Source organism: Giraffa tippelskirchi, chromosome 2 (assembly GCF_054371585.1).
Source record: "Giraffa tippelskirchi isolate mGirTip1 chromosome 2, T2T-mGirTip1v1.2.pri, whole genome shotgun sequence".
In the NCBI taxonomy this organism is placed as follows: domain Eukaryota; kingdom Metazoa; phylum Chordata; class Mammalia; order Artiodactyla; family Giraffidae; genus Giraffa; species Giraffa tippelskirchi.
This window is the reverse complement of record NC_137276.1, coordinates 36,334,750-36,347,666: the sequence shown is the minus strand read 5'-3', so window position 1 is coordinate 36,347,666 and position 12,917 is coordinate 36,334,750. Positions and strand designations below refer to the sequence as shown.

Here is a 12,917-nt window from a genome sequence, read left to right as displayed (position 1 = left end):
TATTCCAGTCACAGAGAAGAAGAAATTGAAAGTTGAATTTATTCACCTTAGTCATTAATGAATTTCCTTTATTAGTCAAGTTGGCTTAGTAATATAGGTAACCTTGGGGCCTGGAAATTAAACACTAATTTCCCAAAGACCTGGCTTCTTCTGGAATAGAATAAGACAGTGAACACTCCCTCAGCCTGGTGAATGGCCAGGAGATGAATGTTGACACAGGATTGAATGCGCTTGTCTTCTACCCATTAGGAAGGACTCAAGAAAGTGTCTAATTTAGAAAGAGAGCTTGAAGCTCCAGCTGAAGACAAGAGCTACTGTAACCAGAGGTTCTTCTACTGCATCTTGGTCTCCAAAGGAACCTTAGGGATCCACAGATGCCAGAGACAACACCTTCCACAAGCACTTTGTGAATCTGGCTATTGGAAAATCATCTTCTCGGCCCAAAGATTCAGTCATGGCTGATGCTACTGGCAGTTAAGCGGTTCTGATAGGAAAAAGAAACCCTCATTCACTTACACTTTTATGAAAGTTATATAAATTAATAATTTCCACTTACAAGCTTATGTGCAGTCATTTTCTTGGCCACCCAAAAGTCTGCAGGCATTTGAGCCAATTAAGTCTTACTCAAGTGAAGGGCAATTTATTGAGAAGCTAGAAGAAAGAATCCAAGGTGACTACAGAAAGTTTTTGGGGGGGACGAACATGAAGATTACTCATTTCTCTACCTTAATCTGTATTTTAACTATGAAAACCTCAATAGTCTGATGATCCTTGAAGAAAAGTAAATAATAACTCAACAACTGCTGTTTGTATTTGGTCCTTACTCAGTCAGCAAGTCCTCATTAAAAGTGTACTTCCTGCTGCCTAAACTCATGCTGGACTCAAACAACAGAGGGATGTCACTTAAGTACTAAACAGTATTTCTAATTTTGAGAAAAGTAACCAGTTGGTAAAAACAACATAAAAAAAAGAGTAATTTAATTCATCTACTACATAGGTAACTAACAAACACAGAGTAAGCTTTCCTCAAGTCCTACACAATTCTAAGTCTGATAATACTTTTTATACAGAAGATACAAATTCACCTACAGATGTCATAATATACAACTACTCATATAGGCTAACTTTTAAAGGATTCTTCACAGCGAGCATTATCAGTTAATGTAGGAAAGTTCCATATAAATTCCCTTCCTCTGAATGAGGAGGAAGCTGAGCCGGCAAGAGGGCTACCATTTTGACTACTTGGGAGGAAGGGAGAAAAACAGAAGAAAAACAGTAAGGATCTGGTAAAAGTCAACTAAAACCTTCATGGATCTATCTATACAGTATGAACTTCATCCCGCTCTTTAAATGTGAGTCCTTGATCAAGGATATGTCTTATCTGGAAAATGTAGTCAAACCACCTACTAAACATATGAATCCTCATATGAAACCATCCTCTGTAGATGACAAGGACAGCGTTATCTCCCAGGAGCATGTTCTTAACATTTAACCTGAGGAAGATGAGGGTACCAGAGGCTGAAATTCAGACAGATGGAGGTGACAGCAGGCATAGACAGAGTCTGTGAGGAAGTCAGATGTCTCCAAACCACTTCTATTTTTTCTTTCCCATCCAGACAGTGTTAACAGGGTCTGTCTGGTCACCACAGGGGTGGGAAATCAGGAGTTCTGGTAGTCATATCCAAGGGCATTCTGTACTTTGGTTAAGATGTTCTATGCTCTTACGATAACTCAAGTCAGCTCATAAACAACTGTCCCATGAGAACAGTACACTACTACAAGTCTAACCTACACACTGGCTCTTGTGATGAGCTTCCCTGTGTCCCAGACTAGAGAGGGAAATAAAAATATTGCAGTTGTATGTAGCATATAGTATGTCCATGAATTCCTCTGGGTTGTGGTGACCATGCCCTGGAGGTGAATCTGAACCTCAACTATGGCTCCTTGTTTTGCTCCCAATTCTTCATAAAGATCTGAAAGGGATCAGCTCAATGGAAAGAAAATCATGATGACTCTCCCATCCTGCCTCACCCCAGGGTCCTGTTCCTATGGCTTAATTAGATTTCAAAGTTAGCCTAAGGCAATGTAGAAGTCCAAGATACTGTGAGAGCCAAATGGGGCAGACCAGGAATGAGGGTTCCTGAGGGAAATACTAACACATTCATCTTTTCAGATTTTAAATCGTGAATCCAGAAGCTCCATGTCTCCTCTTTGGAAATAATAAAGCAGACAGGAAAGAGGCATAAGGTTCCTCAGGGTGACAAAGAGGCCTGGACTTCTGAAAGAAAGGAAAATTCAACTCGAGGGTGGACTTTCTGAGTTTACAATTGCCGAGTTGGATCACAAAATAGGTTCACATATCTTCAGTGGAGGAAATGCTCATAAGCTTCCACTCTGCATGAGATGTTGGGAAGTTATGAATATTTTCAAATAAACGGTATGAACAACCAACTAAGTCTGAGCGATGAGTATTTAAGTTGATTAAATTGAGCTGGTACCAGGCTGACTGTTATTACTGTTACGGAGACAGAATCTCAGATCTCAACCTGATAAAGCAGCTTCCTTCTATGTAAAAAGTCACAGACTTGAAGTCTGAAGATCTGAGTTTGAGCCTTAGCTTTTTTAATTGTTGTGGTCTTAATTAATCACCCTCTTTGAACTCTGCTTCCTTATCTCTATGATGAAAAGTCTACCACTTACAACCTCACAAGGTTTTCATGAGGATTAAACGTATGTGAGAATTCTGGGCATACTGTTGGGCACAGAGTGGCACTCAAATGTTTCGTTTTGTCCAGGGATTGTTTTTCTTTAACGTTTGCTTAACTCATAAATCTTTGCTTAACATTAACTTGGCCTGGTTTCTGCTCCATAAGCACCAGTTCATCCCAGTCTTACTTTAGCTTTAAGTTAATGTTACTCAAACTGCCACTGATATGGCAACCTTTGACAGCAGCTGTGGGTGAGGGTGTGCTTTCCTAGAGGAGGGAGCTCACAAACACCAATCAACACTAGAAAATCCTTAATCTTGAGGGCAGTGCAGTGAATTAAGTCAGTATGCCAATTCTGGAGTTTATCTGAGACAACTCATTCTGAACTTGGGACTGGGTAAAAAGCTTCCAGTGCTGACCAATTTGACATAAGATGATTTCTGTCTGCTACCACTTCACTGAACAAAAGGATATGGTTATAAGACTCCTCTTTCCTAAATCACAAATCAGGATGTGATTCCTAATATGTGTGGCCTACCAGAATGTTTGCACAGAATGTGTGGAATAAATGCTCTTAGAAAAATTCATCATGTTCTCTAGATGTATGCCATACATTACTGAATATTTACCTCAAAAAATATTTTTCCCCTAAATTCCCACAACAGTTGGGGTGGGGGGGAAGGAGGGCAGAATGAGGAGAAGAAAATATCAGGATCCATAGCAGAATATTAGGGAGAAAAAGACAGGAGAGACTCATCAGAACAATAGTTAAGAAGGTGAGAGAGCCAAAGATGACAGGCAATTGGCAGGTTTCAGGAACTCAAGACTGATCTGTTCTGCAGGACCTGGTCAGATAAACTGTCAGGAGGAAGTCATAAAGTGGAGGAACAGCTCACAGATGCCTCTAACTAGAAAGGAAGACTGAGGGTTTTTCAAGCCTGATCAAAGTTGGAAACACATGGCTCCCAAAGCTGGATTACTGAGGCAGCCCCCAAATGAGATGTCTAGGCCCAGAAGCTAGAGTCAGAAGATACTCATGGTTACAAACCAGGGACCAGATCCTTCCTTTTCCACTCTTTCCTGGTGGTCTCTCCTCAAAACTCCAAATCCTGGCACTTACTTGCTCTCAGAGCAAAGACATGCAGTCAGGAAAGGTTCTCATGCCATAGGGATACGCAACAGGGAGATTTCTGCACTGAGATTTAGGAAGACATGTTGCTTACAACATCTGAATGAAGAGTGGAATATGCTCTTGCATGTCCAGGTAGTAGCAGGAAGAGAGACAGACAAGAGAGATGGACCACCTCTTTCCTCGTACTGACTCTCTGAAGAATATGTACACTTTAGCCACATGGTGGCATGGCGAGTCTACCCACAGCCTTTCCTAGTGTGGGGGTGGAGAGAGATAGAAAATGGAAGGAAAGCAAGATCTAGAAACAGCAGGAGACTTCAGGCAAACCATCCTTGGCCTGCCACTGTCACTGACAGGAGTGATGGAAGGGAAAGACAAGAGACAGTAGAAATTATTTGACCTAGAAAAGGCAACAATCAGGCAATCCAACTTTGGGTAAACTCATTGAGATTTCCCATCGATATTTTCCCACTTTCAGGCTGATTTTTCTAGGTCCCTGATTTTTTTTCCAACCTGAATTTTTAAAAGTCACGCTTGTCAAAAGATCAGAAGGAACAACCTAAACTCAGTCAAGACAATCCACTTAAAACAGGTTGCCTTGTATCTTCAGAAGTGTTTGTGCATTTCTATTTAGTGGGATAAGGACTATATTATCATTTATTAGTGATAATGGTCCCTGTCTTACAATGGGAAAATATCAAAGACAAAAAACCTTATGAGATCCAAAAGGATAATTCTTGAGTGATAACGTTTTATTCATTGTAATGTGCTGAAGGACCATTTATGGCCCAGGATAAGGTGAAAATCAATCTGGACAAAGTCTCACTTGTTGAGTACCAGCACTAATACCTAGTTTAGGATCATCTTCTATATAGTGCCTAAAATGGTTTTAAGACTTTCCAGAATTCAAACCACAATACTCCTGGAAAAAAATATGCCCTGAAATATTCAAAACCCAAAATTTGAGAATTATTATGTTAAGGAAAATAATTTAGTATTCAATTAATTGGGTTAGGGTTCTATTAGTACGTTTCTGAAATCTTGGACTCTATAGGTGACGACCTGTTCAACAAGAGTGGGACGTCCATTCAGTGTGGCATGACGTGCACCTTCTCAGTGCCAGTAACACAGTGCGTGCTCAGTACATGTTTACTGTTCAAGTGAACTGCACTGTATTTAATTTAAGATTGTCTAGCAAAGTCAAACTGAATTCTTTTAAAAACAGTCTCCTATTCCAAGACACACACTGATCCACAAAGCTCAGTGTGTTCCAAAGAAATTCAATTCTATGCACAGGGATAAAAGCTAAAGATGTTAACTCTTTTCATCCAGACTATGTGGCCTCCAATCTGGAAGTCTTGGACAGAGTAAAATTCCAGGACGCTAATGTAGATTGTTTAGCCTTCTAGCTACATTCATAGGAGGTGCTGGCATGGGGGAACCTTCATTAGACTAAGTGACTGCAGATTAATATCCAACAAGGGCAAGAACAAAATTTTAAAACAAAACAAATTAGTTTACTTTAAAAAAAAAAAAAGACTTCGAAATTTATAAAACATGCATTATCTAGGCAGGGAACACAAAATCCAATTTCTGACTAGATAACAAAATATAATTCCTGTTTAACCCTAGAACATGTATCACCTTCAGAGACAGAATGTTAAAGAAAGAATACAATTCAGCATCTTGGGTTTCCTGTCTTGTGCTGTCAGTGTGATCATAGAATAGTGAAAAACAGATTATCACAAATAGAGGTCCATATCTATCCTTCCAAATCATTTAAACAGAAAGAATAATTTTAAAAAGGCAATTTAGTTATAAACTATTGTGCCTATGACTTAAAACAGACACGAGATTAAAGTCAGTTTTGTTATTTTTACAACTGTAGGAACTTTTCTTTCAGAAAACTTTTTTTCAGATTCCCATCTAAGAAAAATGGGAAAGGGCTAAGATATTAAAACCACTTTCTGTTTGTCTTTAGTTGCAAAAAAGAACAGCTAGAATACTAGCAAGGAATGTCCATTTTTTTAGAATATATTTGCAGTTTAAAGACTATGAAATGGGATTTTTCTCTCTCCACTCCTAAACATATCACCAGTTAGTAAAAGCCAGGAATATTACACAGTGCCCCTACTCACACTTTTTTTTTTTTTTAAAAGCACAAGCTCTTTAGAAACAAAGGTCTGCATTGGCCCTCATCTCATAATGCTGTTCACGTTTGAGTTAGCCCTGCTTAGACTTCATTCTCTGATGGCAGATAAAGGGGGAAGCATCTCTGCTGCTCTGCTTTCTCTCTTTGGGCAAGTTTGCCATTAGGATAAGAAAAAGACCCAAGACACCTGACTTTCTGAAACACCATAAAATTATAAACTCCAGTCATAATTAATTTGTTTTAATGTCTTTCAAAATGGAGTTATGAATACATCTTTATAGAGACCTAAACTTTTAGCAGTAGCTTGGAGTTGAGATTTGAATAAATGCATTAGAAAAGTTGAGGAACATTCAGAATTAAGAAGTCACCAAAGTCACAGAGCTGTAGGTACATTTCATAATTCTGTTTCACAGCTTGATTTAATGATCTCTGCTTTTTCTTTTACTTTTTAAGTAGAATTAAGTCTACTTGTTTACACTAACATGAGATAACACTGCCCTTTGCTACTACAGTGGCAATGGTTACCTTATTTTTTCATCTTAGTTAAAAAAAATAAAATCAGCTATTTTAAAGCACTTTACAAACTTTGTTCTTAAAAATAATTTTACTATATTCCACAGGCAATCATACTGATCTAACAAGCGATTAGATTTGTTTTTGGTGCCCCAGTCAATTAGGATTCTGCCCAATTCCAGAAGGCACAATTATTTAATCATTAGAAAGGAACTTAAAAAACAAAAAACAGGGGTGCTTTCATGAAGTCAAAATAAAGATGCTCAAATACATAACTCACTTTTCAAAGTACATAAGAAAAAAACAAGAATCTGTTTTACTTGGGAAGAGTTCAGTCTCATCTCCAGTGACACAATTTCTAACAGTGGTTTGGTTTGTCACTAAGTGCACACAGCTGCACTGGACAGATTTCTGATGGGGTGACTTCTTTTTCTGTTATACATAACAATACTAACTGGCTGACAATGCACACCCGCCAAATGCATTGTTATTATTTTTTAAATAATTGGTTGAACAAGGAATCACTAATTAGAATCCAACCCTCTGAAATAACAGTTTAATGAAATTCACTCTTGTAGCATAAGAAAATACAACATCTTGGCAGAAAACATTTAAGGGTCAGCTCAGTGGAACTGATATGATGGCCTTCTTTTTGGAGATTGTGTATAGCTGACCAGAAGCCTAGAAAATATTGAAGACTAAACACATTGGGGATTGTTGTTGTTGTCGGTTTTGTTGTTGTGGTGTTACTATTTCCACTCACCAGCTCGAAGGGGTCGTGGAACTCCCCCAACAAAGATAGTTTTTCTGGGGTCCAAAGGCTGTGAACCATCCATTACAAAGTCACTGTCACTTAGGTTCCATGGTCGAATTTGCACCTGAAAAAAAGTCGTTTACTTGGTCCTTACTTCATTTCCATTAACCCCAAATGAGAATAAGGTGACTAAAGATAAACCCACTGATTTGTGCATTGTACAACATACACAACCCAAACAAAATCCAGTTATTAGTTAATGTAATCTCTAGATATATGCTGTGAAACCTTCAGAAACCACCTGTGGTTTTAAAAAAGGGTAGTCTTTTATAGATGAGAGTCTGGGTTTTGAATAAGATCCATTTTAACATGTTAAACCATACATAACCTGTCACATTACAGCACTTAGCTTTTTAAGAGCTCACCTAAAGAGGAAACAGGAACTTTTAGAATATTTCTAAAAATTATCTATATGTCTGGCTTTTAAATTATCACCCCCTAAAATGAAAACATTTATCTTTCAGCAATATGATTTAACACAGTTTAACACTTATCAAGTTAGCACACAATCACCAGCAATATCAAATACTGAAGGGCACACAGTTATCTACTTTTGGTTGATCTGATTTTCCTAAATAAGTCCAGTAAAATAAAGGTAAGTCTAGAAATTCAAGTAAATTTTCAAAGAGTAGGAAAAGAAATCTCTATGACATATTTCTTTCTATTTGGTAATGTCTCTTCACTGGGACTCCAACCCCCTGCCCATAGTTTATACTATGCTATCCTTATCATATAAAATATTTCACCAGAATAGTAACCTTAAAACATATTCCTTTCAATCCATAACTGAACTATCAGAGAATAGCTTAAAACAAAACAACCACCAAAAAAAACCCTCTCATACAGAAAGGCCGGTTTCAGCATGGCCTGAAAAGCACCTGGTCATGCGCTCAGTTGGCCATGCGCTCAAGCAGGCCTGTTGTAAAAGCGAAGAAACAAGCGCTGGTTTTTAAGGAACATGCCTCTCCTTTCGCCTCATTGATTAGGATAGGAAACAAAACAGCTGAATTTTAATTTCCTTAGTATCAACAAAATTTTTCACTTTTCCCATTGCTCAACCATCAACACTTAATGCAAAGAAATACATATGACAATTTTTTATGTGGCTTGCCTTATATCCGGCAGTTCTTCTATTTGAAAGATAAATCTGCCAATGACACTTTCAAAACACCTTGAATCAACTCCAAGCGGCACTGCTCATTAGAAACAGGCTACACATTCGTTATGACTGTTACAAAATTTACCCCCCACACAACTTTTGGAGCTTTTATGACACAGTTGCCTTCACCAGTTACTGGAAGCCATAAAAATCTCCACATGGGGGAAAAGAAAATCCAGTTCTTTCCTTGTGAAATTTGGTCTGTTTGACTAAATTATCAATCCCTTGATATTTACCACAAAGACAGATTCACCAATACCTTAAAACATCACTTTCAAATGCCTTCATGAGGGCTCATTATTAATGTTTAATTAAAAACACAATCTCCTGACACCAAGAAAAAGGATTCTAATGTCAACACACAAAAGACAAGGCAAATCTTTTTCTGTACAGAGCCCTTTTTTCTTCTAGTCTCATCCCTAATAAAGTAGTTACGGTAGCTTCAGGATCTGGTAATTCTATTTACTTTATGATAATTGAGTTCAATCATATGGCTCACAAATAAAAACAATTCGTGTGTAATATCCATAGTGTTCTGGTTTCATTTAATCAGAAGTACAGAAAATGAAGCCTCACACAATAGCTGGAGGTTGCTCTTGCTTCAAAGAACTCTGCAGAAGATCTCAAATCCGCCTGCTGAGAGGCTTCACTGCTGCCTCTTCTTCCCTCTAACACCCTCCCCACCCCTTCATTACATCACACACAACCCATTCCCTTACCCTATTCTTGGGAAAAATACAGGAAGAAGACTAGGGAGACAGTAATGATTAACCATATTCACAAAACCCACATTTCCCAGCTGCCATCACAAAACAGCTCCTCAAAGCTCACGCCACTGCGGATTCAGAGAAATGTCAACACAGGCCAACATCAGCACACTCTACGTGCTAAGCAAGAAATATTGTGGTACTGTTTGCACTGAGAAGTTTCATTCACACTTTAGTTTCTTTCTGAAATATAAGACCATTCGTAGTCAGGAATGTTCTCCATCTTCTAAGGTTTATTCTCAGACCTCAGGGTCTAATATTCATGTTCTATCTTTCTGACTTACTCTTTGAATAAATTCTCTGGTCCCAAGACACACACACACACACACACACACACACACACACACACACACACACATAGGTTTCTCTCCTCTTTTAGTCCCATACTTTGTAAGCTGACTCAAATATTTTGTAGAAAGGAATATAATATAAATAAAAGAACTTTTTATTATCTTTATTTCTTTAATAATTACTTTTGAGAAATGTTGAAATTAGACCTCTATCTTAATTCAACACAAATTTACCCCGGCAAAACAACTTTTACATCCACAGCGATTACTCTGTGTGTGTGTGTGTGTGTGTGTGTGTGTCTTTGTGTAACAATTCTTCTACTATGTTGTCAAATAGGCTATATGCTGGGCAGTAAAAGCCTTAACATCCTAAGGAAAAGATAAGGCTGTCACCAGAATGAAGATTACTTTAAATGAAACTAACAAGGTTCCAATACCACTTCCTGAAGAAACCTGATCACATTTGGTTACAAAGGTGACTCCAGGAAGAGGCTATCTGGCAGACAGCACCCACGAGCCCTTTGGCCATGCCATAACCTTACAACAAGAGTTACACAACACAGAACGTCTGCAGGGCTGGACAGGTAGCATAAACATGTCAGGATACCAGGACTATAGTTAGTAGGCAGGCAGTGACACTATGGAGTAAACCACTCCTTTTATTTTGTTTTATATTACAATTGATGAAAATGTTGTGTTAGTTTTAGGTGTACAGCAAAGTGATTCAGTTATACATATATGCATGTATCTATTCTTTTTCAAATTCTCTTCCCATTTAGGTTGTTATAGAATATTGAGCTGAGTTCCCTGTGCTATACGGTAGGCCCCTGTTGGTTATCTATTTTAAATATAGCCGTGTTAAACCACTCCTTTTAAAGGAAGCAGACACTTCTCTCAGCTAGTATTTATCATTTGCGAATGTGTTGTCAGACTTTTCCATTTCTCAAAAATAGCTAGAAATTCAGATTTGTATGTGAAACTCCAAGATTTCTGAATGTTGTGAACTCATTCAAATGTGAAAGTCACTTGTACAGGCTAGACAAAATTATCTGCAGGCCAGATCATTTCTGTGGGCTCCAGCCTGTGATCTCTGGTTAGAAAGGTTTAGTTACCACACAGTTCACAAAGGAATGTTTTGTTCCATAAGCACTTATGAGAGAAAATATTAATACAAAAATGGTTTTCTCTTAGTTTCAGTTCCTTTTTTAAGCATCTATTCCGATGGAAGTTCTGGTGAGGACCATAAACCTTCTAGCTGAATTATTAGTCTTCTAAACTTTTATCTTCTGATTTAATAATTGGCTTTGTATAACTGCTTATCTCCAAAGGCAAAATCTTTTTAAGGATTAAGGCAAAAACCAAACATAAAGATTGATAGCATAAATATATGAATTTATACCATAAAGTGACTTCACCAGCTTTCAAGAAATCTAAAACAACTTAATATTAATATGTAACAGCAACAGCTAGTACTGAGTTCAAAATGGGTCATAAAGCAGCGGAGACAACTTGCAAAATGAACAACTCATCTGTCTCAGGAACTGCTAACGAACGTACAGTGTAGTGGTGATTCAAGAAATTTTGCAAAGGAGATGAGAGCCTTGAAGATGAGGAGCGTAGTGGCTGGCCATCGGAAGTTAACAACGACCAATTGAGAGCAATCATCAAAGCTGATCCTCTTACAATTATACGAGAAGCTGCCGAAGAACTTAAAATTGACCATTCTATGGTCATTCAGTATTTGAAGCAAATTGGAAAAGTGAAAAGGCTCTATTAGTGGGTACCTCATGAGCTGACCGGAAATAAAAAAAACTGTAGTTTTTGAAGTGTCGTCTTCTTTTATTCTATGCAACAACAACAAACCTTTTCTCAATTGAATTGTAATGTGTGATGAAAAGTGGATTTTATATGACAGGTGGTGACGACCAGCTCAGTGGCTGGACCAAGAAGAAGTTCCAAAGGACTTCCCAAAGCCAAACTTGCACCAAAAAAAGGTGATGGTCACTGTTTGTTGGTCTGCTGCCAATCTGATCCACTACAGCTTTCTGAATGCTGGCAAAACCGTTACATCTGAAAAGTATGCTCAGCAGTTGATGAGATGGACTGAAAACTGCAATGCCTGCAGCCAGCACTGGTCAATAGAAAGGGCCCAATTCTTTTCCACAACAATGCCTGAATGCATGTCACACAGCCAACACTTTAAAAGTTTAATGAATTGAGCTACAAAGTTTTGCCTCACCCACTATATTCACCTGACCTCTCACCAACCAACTACCACTTCTTCAAACAACTTCGCAACTTTTTGCAGGGAAAACGCCTCTACAACCAGCAGGAGGCAGAAAATGCTTTCCAAGAGTTCACTGAATCCCGAAACATGGATTTTTATTCTGTAGGAATAAGCAAATTTATTTCTGATTGGCAAAAATGTGTTGACTGCAATGGTTCCTCTTTTGATTAATAAAGATGTGCTTAAACCTAGTTATAATGATTTAAAATTCACAGTCCGAAGCACAATTAAGTTTGTACCAAGCTAATAACTTGAATTTCATTTTATTTAAAACTGAGTCATTAATAGGGATAAGATTAGGCTAAGTTCTAGGGGGAAAAAATTAAGAAATATAATACAGGTCGTTTATTTTGATAGGATGGTATAACATTATTTCCTGAAAAGAAAATGTCATTGAAAATTTGCAAAAGCCTCTAAGTTAAATAAAAAATGCATTTTTATTGTATCTTTAATAACAGGATAAGAACAGTTTTAGCAAGAACAGTTTTAAACACAAGTCTTAGGGCTTCAAGTTTCTGAATATGACCAAGTCTCCCTATAGCTCTGGAACTCTCTCAGTTCAGATCACTATTTAGAATTTAGACATGACCTTGGTGGGCTACAGTCCATGGGGGTTGCAAAAAGTCAGACACGACTGTGCGACTAAGCACACATTACCAATATAAATAATGTTATCTTGAGCTCACTTCGGACATCTCATCCTATTCCTGCTCTGGTCCTCTCCTTAGGTTACAAACACCTACCACTTGAACGGCTCTACCGAGTGGTGCCTTCCTTTACATTTGCTGGGCTCGAGGCAGCTCCAAAGAGCAACCAAACTGTTCAGACTCAACAGTGCAATCTGGTGGTCAGTTTAGGAAATCACCTGACCAAACTCCTCTTTCAGGCCATTTGCTCTCTTTCCCACAAATTACCCATAAAGCTTATAGTTCAGTATCCCTCCAACCCGGCCCCATTTCCTTTTGCCTCTTTTCAATACCCTTCAAACCCCTACTCAAGCTCTTCAGGAAAATGTCTCCATTTTTCTTTCCCTAATCCTACAATTCTTTTAATCGACATGAATCAGAAAAACAACAGTGCAGAACCATTAGACTG

At 38.1% G+C, this 12,917-nt stretch overlaps 1 protein-coding gene across 46 annotated transcripts in view; it reads right to left on the bottom strand.

The window, feature by feature from the left end:
• CPEB3 (cytoplasmic polyadenylation element binding protein 3) overlaps positions 1–12,917 on the bottom strand; it is a 202,380-nt gene that overhangs the window by 34,130 nt on the left and 155,333 nt on the right. For all 46 annotated transcript variants that reach the window (XM_081554699.1, XM_081554558.1, XM_081554832.1 and 43 more), the window contains one exon: positions 7,269–7,383. In XM_081554699.1, the coding sequence (XP_081410825.1) occupies positions 7,269–7,383 (115 nt within the window). The remainder of the gene's footprint in view (positions 1–7,268; positions 7,384–12,917) is intronic.